Genomic DNA, 16017 nt, shown 5'->3' on the forward strand with positions numbered 1-16017 from the left:
CGAGAGAAGCTGTCGCTTTTTCAGTGGGGGAGAGAAATCAGTGATCGGGCACCATAGCCCGATACATTGATTCCTTGGCTACCGAATCCGCGGCCGGGAGTGCGCGTGCACGCGCGCGATCGGCCGCGGGAGTGCGCGGTAGCGCGCATGGTTAACTACCAAAATAGGTTAACTACCTCTGTGGATTTATACAAAACATGCACTGTTGGTGGGCCTTGAGGACAGGGTTGGGGTACACTGCAAGTATAGAGCCTTCTCGTTTCTCTCAGTCCCCTCATTCCAGCACCTTCACCCTCTTAGCAGTACTCAACCGATGGGCCGAATAATGCTCTGTGTCGCCAGGGGAGGCTCCATAAGATGCGCGAGCACACATGTGCGTGATCAATTTTTTATGAAAATTGAATGGCACAGGGTAAATTTTCCATTTCTTAAAGAGAGCCCGAGGTGGGCTCATGAAATGAAAAAAAAAAAAATAGGCTACCTGATCCGGGGGGCTGAGCGGTTCAGGTAGGGTCCAAAAGCGCCGCTCCCCGCCGCTCCTGTGGGCCGCATTAGCCCACGTTCACTTTTGTGACCTCTGGGTCAAAACCCTGGAATGAGAGATTAGTTTTCTCATTTACAGCATGCAGTGAGGCGGGGGAGCGGCAAGGGGCGTGGCCAGGGAGAGAGGGCTGCCCAATGGCAGCTCTGGAAACCCTGCAGGAATGCCCCTAGCAGGTGTTTTAAACAGGGAATCCCTCTCCCACATGTTTACTTCTGAGATAGCGACAAATATTGTCGCTAAAATTGGGGGGCTATAGCGCAGCGGTGGGGGGGCAGAGAGTGGCGGTTGGGGGACACAGAGCCATGTCATGAGGCAGAGAACATGCTTCTGTGTCCCATCTGCCTCAAAAACAAACGCCTTCAATCATTTCATTTTTTTATAATTGTGGGAAAACTAAACATGTGTGTAGAACATTGGTCAGATTTTTCAAATGTTACAGTCAGTCAGAAAAATAGATTGTAATTCTTGAATTGAATGGAAATTTTGAAAAATTGTCCGATGTGTGGTCACCAAAAAGCGAGTTTGAAGCAAAAACAAAACAAAACAAAAACGATACTCAACTATGGAGGGGAAGGCTGGGGGTTCTACAGAGCCTCCCCATTCCTCTCACGGTCCCCTCCTTCCAGCATTTTCAATCTGCCGCCATGGGAGGCTTTGGGAGGCTTCGTCAGCCCAAGTGTTTCCAAAGACGGGTAGCTAGCTACGTACTGCGAATGCGCGAGTGTGTAACATTACAAAAATCTGACATTATGTTCCACATACGTGTTCAATTTTTCCCTGATTTTAAAAATGATTTAAAACTCTGAAGAAATTATTTAGGTCTATACATTAAGAAATGGAAAATCTACCCTAAACCATTCAATAGAATATTGTGCAAAAGTCCATTTATTTCTGTAATTCAACTTAAAAGCTGAAACTAATATGTAAATTAGACTCATCACATGCAAACCGAGATATTTTCAAGCCTTTATTTGTTACTAGTAAAAAGGCTCACCCGTTAAAAAAAAGGCACTAGGTCACAGCCGCTACCCCCCGCAATGGGCGCACATACGCATCCTGCTTGCTCATTCCCCACCACTGTCTGAAGTATATGTACACAGGGAGCTGCTTGCTTGGCAGTTGGAAAAAGCTGTTATTTCCCACAATGCAATGAGAACCTCTGTGAACCCCACACAGCAAACTGTCAGATCCGGCCCCGTGTCCTAACTGCCCTGGCTGCGCACATGCTCAGTACAAATAGCCAGGGACACACAACCATTCAGTTGATGACGCAGGGACACTTGCATTTTATTTTATAGGATAATTTTGATGATTATGGCTTACAGCTCATGAGAACCCCAAAATCTCAGCCATTAGAATATTGTGAAAATGTTTAATATTCTCGGCTCAAAGTGTCAGACTCTAATCAGCTAATTCATCCAAAACACCTGCAAAGGGTTCCTATTTCATATATAAGTCTCACTTTTTAAGCTGAATTACTGAAATAAATGAACTTTTGCACAATATTCTAATTTTTCGAGTTTCACCTGAAGAATCCAGTCCAGGGCAGGGCAAATTTGCATGCTGCAGACCACGGGCCGCATTCCTAAGATTTCTTTCCTTCCTCCCTGCAGAGTCTTGAGCGGAAGAATTCGGAGGGTTAAAACTCGCCTCTTCCTGCGTCCTTTCTCCATGGCAACAGGGCGTCATGTGACATACATCACATGACACACCAGCATATTGCATGCTGGATACCAGCGTGCAATACGCTGGCATGTCCTGACGGCGTGTCATGTGACGCCCTGTTACCTTGGAGACGCGACACTGGAATCGGTGATCAGATGAGTTTTAACCCCCTGTTATCACCCGCTCATGACTCTGCAGGGAGGGGGTGGGAGAGAGGAATACACCTGTCTATCAGTGGGTTGGATGAACAGCGCTCCGGCATGTAGGCCGTAGTTTGCCCAGAGCTGATCTAGTCTTACTAGATACTGTACAGTACTCCCACCATAGTAATGTCACCTGCCTGATCCAACAACTCGAGCTTGAGGCAGCCAAATCTCCACATGCCCTTTTTGGCGCCTCGCCCTTTAGGTGACCCCAATTTGAGTGTAAAAAATCTTTCATCAAAGCCTAATATTCTTTGCATTGATATACTTTCCTCAGTTGCTCTTGTGTGCTTTTCCCCTTCTCCGAGGGACTCAGCATTCACTCGTGTGGACAAGCTAAGTGTCTCTCAGTCTTGTGAGACTTTTTTATGTTCACATACCGGTGTTTTGTTGGTGTCAGTTTATTGCAAACCATTAGGAAACACATCTTCTCCTCTCTAGCCATTAACACCATTCTTCATGACACCATCCCTCCGTGAACCCCCCATTCCAGCACAAACTGAGCATCTACTCATCATAGTGTGTGATTTCAGTTGGCAGAAGTCCCTGATCACCGACAAGAGGCAGCGGGAAAGTAGAACTCTTATTCCTCTAGCTGCACATTCACTAATGACACCAGCACTGAGAATATAGCTCTGTGTGGATGGCACATGGTGGCATGTGGTGCCCCTGCTCGGTGATCAGACTGCTGCTGTGTTCCTGGCCAGAAAGACTTCCTCTTATGGGATGACTGCCAGAGGGGTCATGTCAAAATATTATCTGTTTTGCATTAAAATATATCCAGCAGTATAAGCACAATCTCGCTGTGCCATTTCCATCTCCAGGGTGCCCTGACAACATCCCACAGGCTATCATGCAGTTTTTGTTATTTTTCTGACATTTGCACTATATAGCACTGTATGTACCTATGCACTTTGATTTCCCCTGACGAAGCCCCCATTCTTTACCGGGGTGAAACATGTTGGTTTGTAGTGTGGTGATGTGCTCGTAAAAGCAAATAGTTCATTCTGACTCAGAGGACAGACTCTAGGTGGATATAAATTGATTCACCCACCTGTTTAGCATGCAAACTATAATTGCCTCTCTCAGATCAGCCTAAAGCTACTTTAGTAAGTATCTTTATCATTGAAGGTCTACTACCCTATATACTCGTGTATAAGCCTAATTTTCCAGCACAAAAAAATGTGCTGAAAAGTTACCCCCTCGATTTATATGCGAGTCAGTGGAGTAGAACGGATGATGGAGCAGGTTTTGTTACTGGCAGAGAAGCGCAAGGATCGTGCACTAGTGATCCTGCTCTCGCCAGCTGGATCACTGCTCCCCCCATCCCTTGCAAAATGGTGTGCAGAGCACGCTGCTCATCCTACCTGTGTCCCCTGGCTTGTGGAGCGGAGCATGCCAGCAATGTGTCAGCGATGCAGTGATTGGCGTTTTTTCCTGTGTGGCAATCGCTGTGTCTCATATCTATGACACCATCTAGTGGCGTCTTGAGACACAGCTGTATCATCCTTGGGGCACATCTGGCTATAGGGAGGGGGCTGACTTGTACTGGGGGCATTATCTGGCTTCTGTGGAGGGGGCTATACTGGGGAGGGGGCTTATACGTAAGTCAATCACTTTTGTAATTGTCACAGCTTTTCATACTGTTTTTGCATTCATGGAAAAATACTCTGTAGTCTGATGTGCAACACTGACTGTGCATTGAAGCAGACACCCCTTCTGCAATTGATTTGTCCCAATATAGCTAAATTCTACTCTCAATAAATTAAAGCTTTCGCCTCTGATATTTAACATGAAAAGTAGGAAAATGTTTACACTGCTACTTAGACATTATTTGTACATTGTCATTTTAGAATACTTGGGCATTGATAGTATTCCTTTAAAATGTTGCTTTTTTTATAGATATACATATGCACAGAGGAAGATACTGGTTGCTTGGCAGTTGGAAACAGCCGTTATTTCCCACAATGCAACGAGGCTCACACAGTGTGATGTCAGGACTTTTTTTCATTCTGGTTTAGGTTTCCTTTAATGAATATAGCCCCTTGTGTCTTACTTTACTATCCCTTTAAAGGATAAAACATACCAGCTGCCAGATCCATGAATCGGTGTCTGAGGCGGAGTGATTGCTTTCTCCTGATCCATAGATTGCAGCCTGAAACAGAAGGAGGGGGACACATTGGTAATGCCTAGAAATCTGTATGGGTGTGATGGGTAGTATGGCGTTGTCAACATTGGCTTGTTTGGTGACTTCATGCCCATCCCATATTACCAAAACTGGTGCAAGCTTCCAGCATATGCTGTGGTTCCCGCTCCCTACCCAAAAAAATAATGAAAAAATAATGAGAAAGGCATGGTGATTTCTTTGGTTAGTTTTTGTTTTATTTACCGTCCTTGTTTGGTACTACTGTATATATTAAAACTAAAACTTTTTATAGCTACAAAAATGCCCTCATATAATCTCAATTTATGTTTGGGTTAGTTGAGAGTGTGCAACAGAGTCCTGGAGCTGCTGGTGTAACCCCTCCTCCCCAGGAGATTGTGTATGTTGACCTGTGATGTGCAAGGGAGGTGTATTGTATAGTTGAAGTGTTATGAGTTGATTGCAGCTACCAGCAGTGGTGTAGCAATAGGGGGTTGCAGAGGTAGCGACCGCATCAGGGCCCTTGGGTCAGAGGGGCCCCGAGGGGCCCTCTCTCAAGCACAATATTAGGTCTCTATTAGGTCTCTATTGGCCCTGTGTTGGTAATAATCACTTCTATAGATGCTTTAAAGGATACCCGAAGTGACATGTGACATGATGAGATAGACATGTGTACGTACAGTGCCTAGCACACAAATAACTATGCTGTGTTCCTTTTTTTCTTTCTCTGCCTGAAAGAGTTAAATATCAGGTATGTAAGTGGCTGACTCAGTCCTGACAGGAAGTGACTACAATGTGACCCTCACTGATAAGAAATTTCCCTTGTTACCTCTTTCTTGCTCTCAAAAGCCATTTTCTGCAAGGAAAGTGTTTTATAGTTGGAATTTCTTATCAGTGAGGGTCACACTGTAGTCACTTCCTGTCTGAGTCACGACTGAGTCAGCCACTTACATACTTGATATTTAACTCTTTCAGGCAGAGAAAGAAAAAAAGGAACACAGCAGAGTTATTTGTGTGCTAGGCACTGTACATACACATGTCTATCTCATCATGTCACATGTCACTTCGGGTATCCTTTAACCAGCTGAGCGGTCTGGACGAGCTCAGCTCGTCCAACACCGCCAGCGGCTGCCGCTCAGGCCCTGCTGGGCCGATTTTAATGAAATAAAAAGCAGCACACGCAGCCGGCACTTTGCCAGCCGCGTGTGCTGCCTGATCGCCGCCGCTCTGCGGCGATTCGCCGCGAGCAGCGGCGAAAGAGGGCCCCCCTAGCCGCCTGAGCCCTGCGCAGCCGGAACAAAAAGTTCCGGCCAGCGCTAAGGGCTGGATCGGAGGCGGCTGACGTCAGGACGTCGGCTGACGTCGATGACGTCACTCCGCTCGTCGCTATGGCGACGATATAAGCAAAACAAGGAAGGCCGCTCATTGCGGCCTTCCTTGTTTATTATGGGCGCCGGAGGCGATCGGAAGAACGCCTCCGGAGCGCCCTCTAGTGGGCTTTCATGCAGCCAACTTTCAGTTGGCTGCATGAAATAGTTTTTTTTTTATTTAAAAAAAACCCTCCCGCAGCCACCCTGGCGATTTAATCAGAACGCCAGGGTGGTTAAAGAGAACCCGAGGTGTGTTTAAAGAATGTTATCTGCATACAGAGGCTGGATCTGCCTATACAGCCCTGCCTCTGTTGCTATCCCAAACCCCACTAAGGTCCCCCTGCATTTTGCAATCCCTCATAAATCACAGCCGTGCTGTGAGGCTGTGTTTACATCTGTAGTGTCAGTCTCAGCTGCTCCCCCGCCTCCTGCATAGCTCCGGTCCCTGACCCCGTCCCTTCCCTCCAATCAGCAGGGAGGGAAGGGATGCAGGCGGGGACTGGAGTTCTGCAGGAGGCGGGGAGAGCAGCAGACTGACACTATAGAGATAAACACAGCCAGCTCTGACAAGCTGTTTGTCAGCAGCGTGGCTGTGATTTATGAGGGATTGCAGAGTGCAGGGGGACCTTAGGGGGGTTTGGGATAGCAACAGAGGCTGGGCTGTATAGGCAGATACAGCCTCTGTATGCAGATAATATTCTTCAAACCCACCTCGGGTTCTCTTTAAATAGTAGTAATCATTAACACACTGTTCCCCATCCACTTCTTGCACCTCTGACACTGTGGTTGTCCTTTGCAGATCTTGGTGCGCCGTATCAATTGTTATGTATAGAGTGCTTGGGGGGGGCCCCATGCAAAACTTCCATCGGGGCCCATAGCTCCTTAGCTACGCCACTGGCTACCAGTGACCACCGTTAGGTCACAAACAAATCTTTGATAATTTCCTCTCAGTCAGTGCCTGGTGGAATGCCCTCAGCCGGGGCCCGGTGATAACGGATAAATCGGGTTACACAACTACTAACCTTCCCTTCCTCTGATACAGGAGCCTATCCTTCAGATCAGGTGTTTTTGGGGCTACACTTGTTATAGGTGTGAAGATCCTTATGGCCTCACTTGTTTGTTTTATGACCCTTGTGAGATGGGCCCCAAGGCCATGGAGGGCACCAAGGGGAGGCAAGGGAAGGGTGTGAACATTTGAACATTGGTGAACCGCATCAATTCATGGGGGCCCATGACCATGAATTGTAGTTACGTGCAGTGCCTGCCCATACTGGTCTAATAGCTGCTGGTGCCCCCCACACTAGTGCTACAGCCTGTAGCCGTCCTGCCGAATTCTGCTGGGGGGCCCAGCAGCATCAGTGATGAGCAAAATGCAAATATTCTTTTTGCATTCATTTTCGCTAAAATGTTAAGTTTGATTTTCAAACGGAAATAAGTTTTATTTTTTGCGGTTTTTTCTGCGCTTTTCGTGAATTTTCGCAATAAAAATAATGATATTCCGTGTTTTTGCTATAAATTTTTTTTTTGCGTTTTTCGCTGTAAAATAACGATTTTTTCCAAACGTGAAAATTAAAGGTATTTTTCATGACATTTTTCTCAAAATCGAAAAATAGCATTTTCGATGCGCAAGCAACACTGCCCAGCATATGTAAGTCCCGGCCCTGTCAGTGCCCCATTGGCCTGTATGGTATTTGTACCTTTGTCTCGTGCTCATCTGCAAACAGGCTCAAACCGTTTTTCTGCACGATATCTGAGCGGTGTTCATCCAACCAGCTCTGAAACGAGAACGGTTCCATGACTTTCACAGTGCTGAGCGGGAAGGGAAGCTGCGATATCTGATCTGTAAAGAGAACAGAAAAAGCCAAAAATACATCTCAAGACAATATCTAATATCTACGAAGACACAGGGCCGGTTCTCTCATGAAGCAAGGTGAAACATTTGCATCAGGCGCAGAGATTTCAGGGGCAGCATTTTTGTACTGTGTGCACCTTCCTGAGGAGGAATAGAGTGGCTGAGGGTGAGCAGTATGTTTGTCACAGACTCACAGCCAGCCAGCGTGCTATTGTGTTGAGCTGCAGCATGTCATGTGAGAACATTAAATGAAGCAGAGTAAATTGTCGGTGCGATCATTCCAAATGGGGGGCGCATCCTCACAAGTTTGCCTCAGGCAGCAAAAAGTCTAGAACCGGTCCTGACCTGTTTGTGTAGGTTTCGTTCTCTCTGTACAAGTAAAAGCCACACTGTCTAGAAATGCAGCAGCATCCTATCTGACTCAGCTCATAGGAAACCGCACGGGGAGGGGGGGGGGGGGGGGGATTACAGCTGCCCAGAATCCTTAGTCCTCCTCCTGCTCATGTTGGAATTTAACAGGGATGCTCGGATGTGCCTCATCCACGAATTCGGAAATCCGCGTGGTTGCAAAAAAAATTCCGCATTCGTCCCCGCCGCATGCGGATTTGCGGTCGCGTCCACGCAACCACGCGGATTTTTTCCCGTGAATGGCGTAATCACGCGTGGATTCCCGCCCGGAGGCGGATTTTCTTTTAACGTTAATAACAAAGCCCCCATACATGCTACAGTCCCCCAAATAGCATGGATTATCGAGGTGATAAGGGGCAACATAACTTCAACATAAAAAATTCCCCCCAAAAAATTTTTTCTAGAGAAAATGGATTTTAAAGTGAAATCAACACTTTAAATGGGGCTATTAATTGGTAATAAGTGGTTTTAAAAAGGGATATACGCGTTAAGCAGTCAAAGAGGTGAAGGCGAGTTCCAATGGCACTTGGCGGCGAAGGTACCGCTGGAGGAGGATGAGTGGCTGACGGCAAAAAGGCTCCAGAGAGGTTTTTGTAAATTTTTTTTTTGTTTTTTTTGCAGCAATTAGCAATGACATCGCAGCAGAGTTGTCAGTGGACACGGGCAGTGTGAACGCAGAGTGCAGTGGTGGTAGCGACTGAGTCAGGAGAAGGACTATGCGGGCGGTCAGTTCAGCAGCACAGAAGGACCACGGCAACATACTGGTGGTAGTAGTAGCAGCACAGCGTCATAGTGCTGGCCAAAAAATTAAATGCACCAGGCGACCTGGGCAGTGTGAACGCAGAGTGTAGTAGCGACTGAGTCAGGAGGACAAAGCGGGCGGTCATTTCAGCAGCAGCAGCACAGTAGTAGTAGCACAGCGTCATAGTGCTGGCCAAAAAATTAAATGCACCCGGCGACCCGGGCAGTGTGCACGCAGAGTGTAGTAGCGACTGAGTCAGGAGGACAAAGCGGGCGGTCAGTTCAGCAGCAGCAGCACAGTAGTAGTAGCACAGCGTCATAGTGCTGGCCAAAAAATTAAATGCACCCGGCGACCCGGGCAGTGTGAACGCAGAGTGTAGTAGCGACTGAGTCAGGAGGACAAAGCGGGCGGTCAGTTCAGCAGCAGCAGCACAGTAGTAGTAGCACAGCGTCATAGTGCTGGCCAAAAAATTAAATGCACCCGGCGACCCGGGCAGTGTGAACGCAGAGTGTAGTAGCGACTGAGTCAGGAGGACAAAGCGGGCGGTCAGTTCAGCAGCAGCAGCACAGTAGTAGTAGCACAGCGTCATAGTGCTGGCCAAAAAATTAAATGCACCCGGCGACCCGGGCAGTGTGAACGCAGAGTGTAGTAGCGACTGAGTCAGGAGGACAAAGCGGGCGGTCAGTTCAGCAGCAGCAGCACAGTAGTAGTAGCACAGCGTCATAGTGCTGGCCAAAAAATTAAATGCACCCGGTGACCCGGGCAGTGTGAACGCAGAGTGTAGTAGTGACTGAGTCAGGAGGACAAAGCGGGCGGTCAGTTCAGCAGCAGCAGCACAGTAGTAGTAGCACAGCGTCATAGTGCTGGCCAAAAAATTAAATGCACCCGGTGACCCGGGCAGTGTGAACGCAGAGTGTAGTAGCGACTGAGTCAGGAGGACAAAGCGGGCGGTCAGTTCAGCAGCAGCAGCAGCACAGTAGTAGTAGCACAGCGTCATAGTGCTGGCCAAAAAATTAAATGCACCCGGCGACCCGGGCAGTGTGAACGCAGAGTGTAGTAGGGACTGAGTCAGGAGGACAAAGCGGGCGGTCAGTTCAGCAGCAGCACAGTAGTAGTAGCACAGCGTCATAGTGCTGGCCAAAAAATTAAATGCACCCGGCGACCCGGGTAGTGTGAACGCAGAGTGTAGTAGCGACTGAGTCAGGAGGACAAAGCGGGCGGTCAGTTCAGCAGCAGCAGCACAGTAGTAGTAGCACAGCGTCATAGTGCTGGCCAAAAAATTAAATGCACCCGGCGACCCGGGCAGTGTGAACGCAGAGTGTAGTAGCGACTGAGTCAGGAGGACAAAGCGGGCGGTCAGTTCAGCAGCAGCAGCACAGTAGTAGTAGCACAGCGTCATAGTGCTGGCCAAAAAATTAAATGCACCCGGCGACCCGGGCAGTGTGAACGCAGAGTGTAGTAGCGACTGAGTCAGGAGGACAAAGCGGGCGGTCAGTTCAGCAGCAGCAGCACAGTAGTAGTAGCACAGCGTCATAGTGCTGGCCAAAAAATTAAATGCACCCGGTGACCCGGGCAGTGTGAACGCAGAGTGTAGTAGCGACTGAGTCAGGAGGACAAAGCGGGCGGTCATTTCAGCAGCTCAGAAGGAGGACCATGGCAACTTACTGGTAGTAGTACCATAACACCAAAAAATTAACCAAGGTAGGCACTAGGCAGGTAGTAAATGTCTTTATAAAGGCAGGCATAGTTAACAACAGCACATGCAGCAGCCACTTCATGTCCCCCTGTGTCCGACAATAGGGGCCAGAAACTCACCTTCCACCCAAGCCTGGTTGATTTTCAGGAAGGTGAGTTTGTCCACAGAGGCGTGGGAGAGCCGAGAGCGCTTCTCTGTGACCACGCCACCGGCCGCACTAAAGCATCTCTCTGAGAGGACACTGGAAGGAGGGCAGGATAGGAGTTCCAGGGCGTACTGGGAAAGCTCGCTCCAGATGTCCAGTCTCTTGACCCAGTACTCCAAGGGGTCCACGGGGCTGTCGGTGTCATTGAGCCCGCTGGATAACCCCATATAGTCAGACACCATGGTGGTCAGTCGTTGCTTGTGCTGGTTGGTGGTGGATGCTGTGGCGGGCACCTCTGTTCTGGGCTGCTGCACTGCATACAGGCTCTTGCTTAGGCTCTTCAGGTCTCCGGGGCGCCAGTTGCTGCTGCTGCTGCTGGTGGTTGTTGTTGTGCTGCTAGTGGCAATGGCAGGCACCTCTTGCTGGCTTGGCAGAGCAGTTACAGTGGGGGTGGAAGGCTGGGGGAATGCTTCCAGTAGTCTGCGCACAAGGGCCTCCTTCAACTCCCTTGTGCGTTGCTCGGTGGTGGATGGCGTCATTAAGTCTCCCAGCTTCCCCTTCAGACGGGGATCAAGCATCAAGGTAATCCAGATGTCCTCCCTTGAACGCATCTGGATCACCCGGGGGTCCCTGCGAAGGCAGCGCAACATGTGCACAGCCATGGGAAACAAGTGGGCCCTGCCAGCAAGATCTCCCTCGTCCTCGCCATTGTCCCATAACGCATGCCTGTCCTCTTCCTGTGCCATGTCGTTGTCCTCCTCAAACCGCCATCCACGTACAACGCCTGCTGCACTCTGCTCCTCCTCCTCCTCCTCATTCAGGTTAGGGACCTCCAACTCTTCCACTACCTGCTGTGAGCCCTCCTCTGAGCTGGACTGTGCTGCCATCTGCTCCTGTTCTTCCAACTGCCTCAGGGCTTCATCCCCACGCTCAATTAAATTGTCCATTGCCTGCTCCAGTAGACAAACCAAGGGCACCCACTGGCACACAGAGGCCCGCTCCTCACTGACCATCTTGGTTGCCTCCAGGAAGGGACTCAGCACCAGGCATACTTGCTGCATCAGTGTCCACTGAGTGGCAGTAATCATGGGGACTTGCTGGTTGCTGGGGACACTTGGGTCTAGCATGTAGGCCCTAAGAGCCAGCCTGTGCTGACACAGCCGCTCCAACATGGCCAGAGTCGAATTCCAGCGAACTGGCATGTCGATGATCATCCGGTGTTGTGGCCTTCCATACTGCTGCTGTAAGGTGGACAAGAGTGCAGAGGCAGTGGCTGACAGGCGGAAAAAGCGTACCACCGCCCGGGCATCCTGCAGCAGCTCGCTCATCCCCTGGTAGGTGCGCAAGAAGCGCTGCACCACAAGATTGAGCACGTGGGCCAAGCAGGGGATGTGCTGGAGGTTTCCCTGCTGCACTGCTGCCACCAGGTTGGCCCCGTTATCGGCTGCCACATACCCCACTTCCAGGCCTCTGGGGGTCAGCCACCTCCGCTCCTGCTTCCTGAGGGCGGCCAGGACGTTGGTGGCCGTAAGCCTCTCCTTCCCCAGGGTCACCAATTTTAAAAGGGCTTGGCAGTGCCGAGGCTTGGCGCTGCTGCTGCCGAGGCGGGCTTGCTTTCCGGGTGCTGAGGGAGTGTCGTGACAGGACCCTTCTGCATCCCCCCTGATCCCGCGTGGTGGCACCACTAGCTGGGCTGATGCGCTCTTGTCCTCCCTCCCTTCCATCAGTGTCACCCAGTGGGCCGTAAAGGACAGGTAGCGACCTGTCCCAAATCTGCTACTCCACGAGTCCATGGTCACATGGACCCGCTTGCCCACAGAGTAGTCCAGGGAACGGGCCACGTTTTCCACCGCAAACTTGTGGAGTGCTGGGATCGCGCTCCTGCTGAAATAGTGGCGACTGGGGACTTGCCACTCGGGGTTGCCAAATTGGAGCAGCGTCCGCATGGCGCTCCCCTCCTGCACCAGGGAGTAGGGAAGCAGCTGTGATGCCATGGCCCGGGCCAGCAAGCCATTTAGTTTGCGGATCCGCCTGTGGCTTGGAGGCAGAGGCTTGGTCAGACCCTGAAAGGTGTCGCTCAGCAGGGTCTGACGACGCTGGGATGCAGGGGAGACAGAGGAGAGAGACGAACACTGGCTGCCAGCCTCAATGTCTGTGTCCTGAGCAGCCGAGGTGGAAGAGCGCTTGCGTGCTACTACTGCTGCTGCTGCTGTGGGGGATTCACGGCCCTGAGGGAGGGAGGATGCTGCTGCGCTGGTGGGCCTTCTGCTCTCAGGAACCCCTGCCAGCAGTGCCTGCTTCCTCTTAAAGTCCGCATACTCGCGGCAGTGGCGGCTTCTCAGGTGGCCCTGGAGGGATGAGGTACCCATCTTGCTCAGACTTTTCCCACTGCTCAATCTTTTGCTGCATAACCTGCACACCGCATACCTTTTGTCATCAGTACATTCCTCAAAGCAATCCCACACTGGTGACTTTAATTTACTGCGGCCCCCACTAGCAGAGGGTGCAGCGGAGCAATGTGTGGTAGTAGTTGCCGGGGGTTGCATGGTGGTGGTGCCGGCTGAAGCAGTGTCCTGTCTACTTCCTCCACGCCCACTGCTGCCGATGCCCCTGCCCCTGCCTGACATATGGCGATATCCTTGCCTAGGCCGAGGTGACTCGTCATCCTGCTCTGACCATTCTTCCACGGACTCAGCAGGCTGCACATAGTTAGGGTCCACAACGTCATCATCAGCAGCATCATCATAATCCAGCTCTTCCTCTGACTCCCCCGCCTCCTCTTCTGTCCCTACATCCCCAGACACAGACCCCTCTTCTTCATCACCAGAACTCAACAACGCTTGTGATTGTGGCCCGATCTCAATCTCTGCCACATCAGTCCCCAGTAAGTCCTGTGCTTCTTGCATCAGCAGGTTCCCAGATGCCGGACTGAGGGACAGAACGCTGTCATCCTGGGAGGGCTGCTGACCAGTGGGTGCTGGGGTGGATGTCACAACAAGCGTGGGATGTTGGCTGCTGCTGCTACTGCTTGGAGTGGTGCTCACAGTAGAGGTCTGGGAGGAAGTCATGATGTCCATGAGTACGTCAGGTTCCATTTGCTCAACCACCACACGGGGACCAGAAACTTTAAAATATTTGGACAATGGCGTCCGCTGACTCGGCCCAGGCTTTGCTGCCCCCTTTTCTGCTGCATCACGACCACGTACAGCTGGGCAGGACGCCTGGACGTGGAGCAGTCCCAGAAGTGGCTGAGGCAATTGAACTCCCTTTCCTCTCACCCCGCGAAACCCTGCCAGACATGTTGCTAGTAATGAATCACTGGATGCAGTGGGCACAGTACAAGGTCACTGAAGGATGCAGTGGGCACAGCACAAGGTCACTGAAGGATGCAGTGGCCACAGTACAAGGTCACTGAAGGATGCAGTGGGCACAGCAGTGGGCACTGGATATACAACTAGGTCACTGAAGGATGCAGTGGCCACAGTACAAGGTCACTGAAGGATGCAGTGGGCACAGCAGTGGGCACTGGATATACAACTAGGTCACTGAAGGATGCAGTGGGCACAGTACAAGGTCACTGAAGGATGCAGTGGGCACAGCACAAGGTCACTGAAGGATGCAGTGGCCACAGTACAAGGTCACTGAAGGATGCAGTGGGCACAGCAGTGGGCACTGGATATACAACTAGGTCACTGAAGGATGCAGTGGGCACAGTACAAGGTCACTGAAAGATGCAGTGGGCACAGTACAAGGTCACTGAAGGATGCAGTGGCCACAGTACAAGGTCACTGAAGAATGCAGTGGGCACAGCAGTGGGCACTGGATATACAACTAGGTCACTGAAGGATGCAGTGGGCACAGTACAAGGTCACTGAAGGATGCAGTGGGCACAGTACAAGGTCACTGAAGGATGCAGTGGCCACAGTACAAGGTCACTGAAGAATGCAGTGGGCACAGCAGTGGGCACTGGATATACAACTAGGTCACTGAAGGATGCAGTGGGCACACAAGGATGTCACACTGTGTAATGAGATGCTCATATGCCAGCGAGCGAGCGAGCGAGCAGTGGGCACTGGGCACGGCACAAGGTCACTGACAGAATGAATGAACAGCGCTGGCAGAGAGTGGCGGCGCTGGCGGTGTGACTGGCTGCCTGCAAATAGTACAAGTGTATAACTGTCACTGGAATATACAAGTGAACACTGCAGCTGCACTAACCTGCCTGCCTGCACTCTACACACAGATAATCCCCACTCCCACTACACTGCAGCACTGAACCTGCCTGCACAGCACTACACACAGTTAAATAATCACTAGACTCCCACACTCCCACTACACTACACTGACTACAACTAACTACAGCAATCACTCACTGACTAGCTAACTGTGTACAGTATAAGAGCAGTGTTAGCAAAAAAAACGCTTTGTTTTTAACACAATAAATGCACTTGCTCAAACAACAATGGCCTGGAGATAATCCTCTCAGCACCACAGTCTAGTAGCAAGGACAGAGCTTTTCCATCATGGCCGCCGCTTTATATTCAGGAGGGGAGGGCATAGCTCCCCTCCTGTGATTGGTTGCTAGGGCCTGGCTGGGGCACTCTGATTGGCCTGCAATGTGTCACTTCCGCATAGTTTGACGCATTTCCGCAAACCACGACTTCAGCCCCGGGTTTCACGAGCGTGAGTGCGGATTTCTGTCCGCATTCACGCGAAGCCGAAGTAGATTTTCGTGGTTGAAAATCTATTCACGGCTTAGCGTGTCCGAGGCGGAATGCGTTAAAATGGTCGTGAATCCACGCGTAAGCGTGATCACGACCTGGCGGTGAGCACCACTGGAATTTAATACCTAAAGAGACACTGAAGCGAAAAAAAAATGATGATATTATGATTTGTATGTGTAGTACAGATACGAAATAAAACATTAAGATCAGATACATCAGTCTAATTGTTTCCAGTACAGGAAGATTTAAGAAACTCCAGTTGTTATCTCTACAAAAAAGCCATTAAGCTCTACGACTTTCAAAGTCTTGGAGAGGGCTGTTTTCTGACTTTTATTATCTCAACTGTTAGTTAATTTTTTTACTTTTCCTCTGCCAGAGGAGAGGTCATTAGTTCACAGACTGCTCTGAAAGAATCATTTTGAATGCTGAGTGTTGTGTAATGTGCACATATTATAGAATGATGCAATGTTAAAAAAAACACTATATACCTGAAAATAAAAATATGAGAATATTTTCTTTGCTGCT

At 50.1% G+C, this 16017-nt stretch overlaps 1 protein-coding gene across 1 annotated transcript in view; it reads right to left on the reverse strand.

Moving 5' to 3' along the window:
* The window catches only part of HAAO (3-hydroxyanthranilate 3,4-dioxygenase), a 75975-nt gene that overhangs the window by 10251 nt on the left and 49707 nt on the right, over positions 1-16017 (reverse strand). The window contains exons 7-8 of the mRNA XM_068279710.1: positions 7623-7765; positions 4499-4567 (exon numbers count right to left, since the gene is read on the reverse strand). Of these exons, the coding sequence (XP_068135811.1) occupies positions 4499-4567; positions 7623-7765 (212 nt within the window). The remainder of the gene's footprint in view (positions 1-4498; positions 4568-7622; positions 7766-16017) is intronic.

Source organism: Hyperolius riggenbachi, chromosome 4 (genome assembly GCF_040937935.1).
Source record: "Hyperolius riggenbachi isolate aHypRig1 chromosome 4, aHypRig1.pri, whole genome shotgun sequence".
NCBI lineage: Eukaryota > Metazoa > Chordata > Amphibia > Anura > Hyperoliidae > Hyperolius > Hyperolius riggenbachi.